The following is an 8,302-nucleotide window of genomic DNA, read 5'->3' on the forward strand; positions in this document are numbered from 1 at the left end:
GGGAGAAAAACCGTTTGCATGTGAGAGATGTGAATATAGGTGTTCTAAGTCTGGTACGCTTAAGTCACACATGCGCACTCACACGGGAGAAAAACCGTTTGCATGTGAGAGATGTGAATATAGGTGTTCTAAGTCTGGTACGCTTAAGTCACACATGCGCACTCACACGGGAGAAAGACCGTTTGCATGTGAGAGATGTGAATATAGGTGTTCTAGGTCTGGTAATCTTGAGAAACATATGCGCACTCACACGGGAGAAAAGCCGTACGTGTGTGATATATGTGAACACAGATATACTGCCCTCAGTAATCTCAAGGTACACATGCGCACTCACACGGGAGTGCAATCGTTTGCGTGCGACATATGTGAGTACAAGTGTATATCTTCCACTCAACTCAAGGTACACGTGGACTCACACATGAGAGAAACCATTTGCGTGTGACAAGTGTGGATGCAAGTTTACTGCCTGCGCAGTTCACTGAATAGTCACTGGCGCACTCACTCAAAACCGAGCGCGTGATACACGCATCTACGCAGGGCAAATACAGAAACCAGGACTGCATCAAATCGTATAGCATGACAGTATCACATCGTCTAAAACAATCCTACTGCGCAAACTGATATCGCGCTGCCGTCCTTCGTAGCTCATAGTAGAGTATTGTGAAGTATATAAATGAGATCACTGATCTCTGTAAACTATCTGGATAGCGGCTGGCCAATCCTCTGTCAGCGAGAAAACGATGCCATCACATCGTCACTGGCCGCCATTTTGCGACCACGCCAAACACTCCGCGCCGGTATGCGCCCCGTAACATTTAGAATGTAGAATTAGAAAATGCAGCGTACTTTATCATTCTCATTTGCATCATGAAAACAACAAACTTTGATGAATACATGACAGTATATATAAATATTTATCGGCATATTAAATGAGGGATTAAAATTGTTATGCATGAACATATTTACCACATTGTTTGTGCGTCGTAACGTGGTACGTGCAGATATTCGGATATCATTGCAATGCTGCCTGTGGCGTGATCAGTTCTATGTACGTATGTTGTATTCATTTATTCATAACACGTGTCACGTAATATTGCATGTATAGGTTCTGTAATGTTTTTTTGGAACTTTTTTCGAAATTGTCATTTGTTTTCGTTCAGCTATTGTCATGAATACAAACGTCACATGTTGGCATGTACGTATCGATTGTGTGTTTTGTATGGTCGCGTGTTGGGGGTGGGCTGTGTGTGTGTGCGTCCCAAGGACTGGTCCCAAAACATATCACACGTGTTTTTAATTTTTTATTATTATTATGCAAATTAGGTAGATTTCGGCAATTTCACTATGCATTTCAGTGTCTGCCTACGGTCAACGATAACTCAAGAACCGTTTGACCCACATGTTTCAAATTGCATACAGTTCTTACTCCTATGGGAGAGTTTTGAACGTCCTAGTTTGGAGCATGCCAGTCGACCCTCTTTCGAGCCACGCCCACTTTTTGGCAAAAATGGAAATGGCCATCTAGATTCATTCGATTTTGTTAAATTTACCTACCTACCTACCTACATACCAATTCATACCTACGTGTAATATTGTGTTTTAGCTTCTTCATTACAGTAATTTGACTGGAATATTTTACTTTTATTTGCGCGATAATTGAAAACCAAAATGGCGATCATTTAGGCGTAGCTCCATCTCTTGCCCAGATTTCAGACTTTCAGATCCGAAACATTTATTTTTGCATCAAACCTAACCCTGAAACAAAACAGTAACATTTCTATTAGTATAAAACCGGGAATAAGGCTATTTGATGACATTTCGGTCCGTCATAAATGAAACACTTACCAAATTTTAAATATCACCTCCCTCTTCTATCGCACCCAAGGTGAGCTATAGTGTCATTGACGCTTTCATTTGGATGAGCTAGCTTTACTGAGCTTCCTGGCGGATTGAGTATAGACGTGGATTCATTCTGTCACATTCTGTTCGTTCTATTTGAATTTGTTCACGTTGAAATATACATGTTATTTTGTTGATTTCTTGTTAAGTTGTTATACTTTTTCGGGAAAGTAAAGGTTTAACTCTTTAGGTGTGTTCCTTCTTCTTAGTTGCTTCTCTCTGTCCCACATTTCTTTCTGTCTGTCCCTTTCTCTTTCTTTCTCTCTGTCCCTTTCTCTTTCTTTCTCTCTGTCCCTTTCTCTTTCTCTCTCTCTGTTCCCCCCTCTCTCTCTCTCTCTGCCCCCTCTCGCTCTCTGCCCCTCTCTTTCTCTCTGCTTTTCTCTTTCTCTCTGTCCCCCCACTCTCTTCCTCTGTCTTTCTCTCTTTGCGCCTTCTCTTTTCCTCTCTCTCTGTCTCCCTTTCTCTCTTCCTCTTTCTGTCCCCCTCTCTCTTTCTCTCTCTGTCCCCCCTCTATCTCTTTTCTCGCTCTGTCCTCCTCTCTCTCTTTCTCTCTCTCTCTCTGTCCCCGCTCTCTCTCTTTCTCTCTGTTCCCCCTCTCTATTTCTGTCTCTGCCTCCTCTTTCTTCCTCTCGCTGTCCCCCTTTCTCTCTCTCTCTGTCCCGCTCTCTCTTCCTCTCTCTGCCTCCTCTCTCTCTCTCCGCCCCTATATCTATATCAATGTAATAATAAATAAATAAAATAATCATGAATATAACCATGTGAGGATTTTTCGCTGCTGCTATTCCATAATGTCTTTCTTCTTCTCTGGTTACTTCCCTTGTAGGCCTACTGCAAACTTTTCTAATTTCTACTGCAAGCCGCTGTGTTGGTCTATCGATGTTGACTAACTTTGAATCTCCCCGTGTTTGGTATAGTACATTGGACTTTGAAGATTATATTCCGTATACGGGGTACACAGCTGTATGCATATTGGTTTTATATGTAGTAGATTGCTATGATTATGTTCATTATTAGGTAACTCACTCTGGGTAACTGCGATGGGTTATGACGTCGCAACTAAAGCAACGTCCGAATTGTTTATTTAATTGCTCGTTAGATGGCGCGCACGACAATGCAAATGGCCTCACTCCCTTTCCTTTGTGAATGTAGTTTCATGAACGGAGAACTCCTCGTAACCTCGTAAGTAATAGTCTTCAAAGTCCAAGGGACTATATATCGAAGACGGAATAGACTCCAATGAACTGTGCCGAATTGAAGTAGAAGTCAAGATTAATCCAGTTCGTATCGTATATTGTCCCACTCTTGTAATTTGTATTTCACAATCACAATGCAGCATTCACTGATTCAGAATGCATCACTTCTGTTCTGGTGAAGGTGCGAGGATATTCTGGGAATGTGAACTTTCATCTCATCATTTTCATTGATTTGTACCTCCAGCGTTTAATTCTGCTAATCTTATTCTTTGATCCCTATATTTTAGATATATATATACATATATTCAAGAGCTAATATTATTAGCTCTTGAATATATGTATATATCTAAAATATTCTAGCTCATCTAGACTCTCAAATCGTGAATTTATTTCGCAAGGCGTTGTTTCGAAATCTGGCGCCACCGCCGCCATCTTTGTCTCGTTAAGTATGAAAGCGATGGACTCCCGTACCCGTAGCCTCGAGACATTAAGATACGGCTACCGTACCCGTAGCCACTGCCTTTTAAGTAACGTGGGATACTCGCAGCTAGGGCCTGCATAACTCCCAAATGGCCATTGGTTGATACAAATCTAGTTAATTTTTTAATTACATTTTATTTAGGGTTAGGGTCACAATGCACCATAAAAGTTTTATTAAAACAGCAGTTTCAGGCACGTGATTTGTATCAACCAATGGGATTTAGGAGATGCAGGCCCTAGCTGCGAGTACTTGGGATCGTCACATTTCCAGTCTTCAATGGACTCTCCTTTATTTATACGTAGTGGCTACGCATCCGGAACCGGTCGCCTCACAGGCACTTAGAACGTCTCAATAAAAAAAAAATGTAAACACTAAATGTATTTACTACCAGTCTTAATGTTTCTCTACGCTATTTCGTCTATTATTGCCCGTAAATGCCGGTCAAATGCTCATCTGCAACACACAAGTACACCGCACGCCCGCCCTGTGCACAAACAACATGAATAAGAGAGCAGGTATGAAAGCGTGATCGCAAAATTCGCTCGATGCTCGCTTCATTTCGCACGACTACAGAACGAAAACACCAAACAGCCTCCATCTTGGTATCTATCTGTAGCTATTTGTTCACTTGTTTGAATTATTACTCTGTCCTTTGTTCTTACCTACTCCCGCCAGAGATATCTTGTGAAATCCTGCAGGAAATGTTCTTTCCGTGAAAATGTAAAGAGGACGTATATATATCATCCGAAAATCCCTAACGGCGCCTCTCTCTCCCTCTCTATCCTCTGATTGCGCCCCTCTCTCTCCTTTCTTCTCATCTTCCTGCCTCCTCATGACGGTTGGAGGTTCGCTCGGTCTCTCTCTGGCGACAGTCCTCTCGTCGTGTCCCCCCTCTCTCTTCACTCTCTCTGTTCGCGCCTGCTCATGCTGTTCTCTCTCTGCCCCCTCTTTGCTCTCTCTACTCCGACACACGGAGTCTGTCATTGAGAGGCCTCTCTCTCTCTCGTGTTCTCGGCAGCTCTTCATGGAGCTGCGCCTAGGTTGATTCCTAAGACTTTCATGCACCACTTCTCTACTCTAGCGTGATACATGCAATGACCCTATTATTATCTATATCAATTTTGACTAGATAAAGTAAGAAAAATAAAATATCGAGAGTGCACATGCTTTAGATATACATGTTGAGGATTTTATCGCTGATGCTGCTTTTCACATTGTCCGTGTGTTTCTTCTCTGACCGTTATCTTCCCTTACTAGCATCACTTTTCTAATTTCTATCACTGCAGGGGAGGGAGAGCGAGAGAGAGCCGGTGCTGTGGTTAATGCTACTCGATGGTTGTGACTAGACTGTTGAATCTCCCTGCAGAAGAGGAATTAGATCTGGCCCCGAAGAGAGAGGAGACAGAGAGGACCGTGTGTGCGTGATGTAGTAATTCGAGACTTTGAAGATGTGGGAGGGATATACAATCGTAATACCAGGGGGGGAGGTACACAGCTGTCACTATTAATATCATTGGTTTTATATATATTGTAGTAGATTGCTATGATCTAATGTTCATTATTTAGAATAACTGCGATGGGTTATGACCGTCGATAGGAGCGCCTGCAATCAGTATAAAGCCGTCAGGCGAATTGTTTATTGAATGATCGTTAGTACGAGAGAGAAGAAGAGAACGCCAGAGATTAGGAGTGGCCGCGCACGACATGCAAATGGCGTCACTCCGTTTCCTTTGTGAATGTAGTTCATGAACGGACGAACTCCTCGTAACCTGCGTAATAATATGTCCTTCAAAGTCCAGGCGGACTGATATCGAAGAACGCGAAAGGACTCAAGGGACTGTTGCCGAATTAAAGTAGAAGTTAAATCCCAGGTTGCGTCATCGTATATTGTCCCGACTCTTGTAATTTGGGTAGTTCACCAAATCCCAAATGCAAGATTCAGAATGCATTACTTCCTGCTTACTGGGGAAGGTGCGAGGATATTCTGGAATGTGAACTTTTCAATCTCATCATTTTCATTGAATTGTACCTCCAGGTTTTTCTGCTAATTGTATTCTTTGATCCTAATATTTTAGCATTTCCTCAACGTCGCGGAAGCATTTTAAGTAAGTGCGGATACTCGCAGCCTAGGGCCGCTTCAACGATAGAGATTGATGTCCATACCGATGGCTAGGCATTGCATACCTCCAATAATGGCATTGGTGATACAAATCTAGTTATTTTTATTACATTTTGAGTAGGGTTAAGGAGGTTAGGGTCACATGCCACCTAAAGAGTTTTATATAAACAGGAGTTTCAGGCCGTTGATTTGTGTATCAAACAGATGGGCAGTTTAGGAGGTATGCAGGCCCTAGCTGCGGTAGTACTTGGGATCGTACATTTCCATCTTCAAATGCTCTCCTTTATTTATTAGTTAGTGGCGTACGCCGTCCAGGAACCGGTCGCCTCACATCGCACTTGGAACGGTCTCAATAAAAATAAAATGTAACACGAATCGTTTTATACCAAAGGTCTTAATGGTTTCTCTACGCTATTTCGCCATTATTCCGTAATGGCCGGTCAAATTGTCATCTGCACACAAGTCACCGCACCGCCGCCCTGTGCATAAAACAAACCATGATAGAGAGCACGCGTATGAAAGCCGTGATCGTCAAAAAATTCGCGTACGACGCTCGCTTCATTTCACACGAACTACGAGAACGAACCAACAACAAGACAGCCTCAATCTTGGTATCTTCTGTAGCCTATTTGTTTCATTGCTGTGAATTATTCACTCTTCCTTTGCTTCTTACCTACTCCCGCCAGAGAGTATCTCGTGAAATCTGCAGAAAGTTCTTTCGTGAAAATGTAAGAGGACGTATATAGTATCATCCGAAAATCCCTAACGGCCCGTACTGGTTCGGTCGATCACTGTGCTATGTGTGTGTGACGTACATTGTCGCTGCGCATTATGCTGCTGGTTTGGCGGGCCTCGAAACGGAGGTCGGAGGCAGGCAGCAGCTCATGCCGGCCATGCATGACCCCATTTATCGATGCATAAACAGCATCTACGTCTCTGTTACATTTTCACGGAGAGAACATTCTACCGAAGCTCACGAGATATCTCTGCAGGGATAGGTAAGAACAAAGGACAGATTATAATTCGAAAACAGTAAAAACATTTAGTCTACAGATAGACACAAGATAGAGCTGTTTTGGTGTGTTTCTGTTCCGTGTCAGTAGTGAAATGAACAGGCGAAGCGTCTGAGCAATTCACGATCACACTTTCCCTTAAAAAAAACGCTGCGCTCTCTTATTCATTTGTTGTTTGTGCACAAGGAGCGTGCGCTGCAGCTGATACTGTGTGTTGCAGCATGCAGTATACTTGACCGGCATTACGGGTAATTATCGGCAGACAATAGGTGAATAGAGTTAGAGAAACAGAAGACTTCTGGTAATAAATACATCTTCTGTTTACATTTTATTTTTATTGAGGACGTTCCAACGTGCCTCTGTGACACACGGCACAAGTTTGAACAACATACTATATATGCACTTGCTGCTGTCGTATCCTTCATCTTTCCTCTCTCACCTCCAATAACTCTTCTTTCAACACAACCACACACACGCACAGCCTCTCTCTCTCTCTCATCTCTCTCTCTCTCTCTCTCTCTCTCTCTCTCTCTCTCTATCTCTCTCTCTCTCCTCTCACTCTCTCTCCTCTCTCTCTCTCTCTCTCTCTCTCTTCTCTTCTCTCTCTCATCTCTCTCTTCTCTCTCTCTCTCATCCTCTCTCTCTCTCTCTCTCTCTTCTCATTCTCTCTCTCTCCCCCTCTCTCGTCTCTCTCTCTTCTCTCGCTCTCTCTCTCGCTCTCGTCTCTGCTCTCTCTCTCTGCTCTCGCCTTTCCTCTCTCTCTCTCTCTCTCTCTCTCTCTCTCTCTCTCTCTCTTCTCTTCTCTCTCTCTCTCTCTCTCTCTCTCTCTCTCTCTCTCTCTCTCTCTTCTCTCTCTCTCTCTCTCTATCTCTCTCTCTCTCACTCCTCGCTCTCTCTCTCTCTCTCCTCTCTCATCTCTCTCTCTCTCTCTCTCTCTCCTCTCTCTCTCTCTCTCTCTCTCTCTCTCTCTCTCTCTCTCTCTCTCTCTCCCCTCCTCCCGTCTCTCTTTCTCTCTCTTCTCTCTCTCTCTCTCTCTCTCTCTCTCTCTCTCTCCTCTCGTCTCTCTCGCTCTCTCTCTCTCTCTCCTCTCTCTCTCTCTCGTCTATCTCTCTCTCTCTCTGCTTCTCTCTCTCTCTCTCTCTCTCTCTTCTCTCTCTCTCTCTTTCTTCTCTCCTCTCTCTCTCTCTATCTCTCTCTCCACACACCTACTAGATTTCTCTCACACACACACACCGCATGGCGCGCGAGTGCGCACAGCACTCTAGGCTCGCTCTCTCTGCTCTCTCTCTCTCTCCTCTCTCTCTCTCTCTCTTCCGCACACACACCTCAGCAATCAGCAGAAGCGCTCCCACTTGCTGAATCATGCGTGTACGTGTCGGGCACAGATCACTTGTGAGATGGGGATGTACGGAACATAGCCTAGCGGCTCTTGTCCGCCGAACCCGGCTCGCGTTAAGCCACGCCTTATTTATTATCCCTGATCAGCGGTTCTCCCAGCGATGAATGTCAAACAGAGCGGAGGGGAAGGGGAGGAGGGGGTGGGGTAGGGAAACCTAGGGGGGGCGTGTATTTTTCACCGGCTACCACTAATTAATGC

The 8,302-nt window shown here is 44.1% G+C and overlaps 1 protein-coding gene and 1 long non-coding RNA gene across 2 annotated transcripts in view; both read left to right on the plus strand.

Annotated features, from left to right (window-relative positions):
- Positions 1-1,198, plus strand: part of LOC106817950 (zinc finger protein 26-like) — a 4,721-nt gene extending 3,523 nt beyond the window's left edge. The window contains exon 4 of the mRNA XM_014822655.1: positions 40-1,198. Coding sequence (XP_014678141.1) covers positions 40-442 — 403 coding nt within the window. The 3' untranslated portion in view covers positions 443-1,198. The remainder of the gene's footprint in view (positions 1-39) is intronic.
- A 1,794-nt stretch (positions 1,199-2,992) lies between these two features.
- LOC106817952 overlaps positions 2,993-8,302 on the plus strand; it is a 14,144-nt gene continuing 8,834 nt past the window's right edge. Inside the window, exon 1 of the long non-coding RNA XR_001395133.1 lies at positions 2,993-3,078. This is a non-coding gene — a long non-coding RNA (uncharacterized LOC106817952). The remainder of the gene's footprint in view (positions 3,079-8,302) is intronic.

This window comes from Priapulus caudatus, unplaced genomic scaffold (genome assembly GCF_000485595.1).
Source record: "Priapulus caudatus unplaced genomic scaffold, Priapulus_caudatus-5.0.1 Scaffold1944, whole genome shotgun sequence".
NCBI lineage: Eukaryota > Metazoa > Priapulida > Priapulimorpha > Priapulimorphida > Priapulidae > Priapulus > Priapulus caudatus.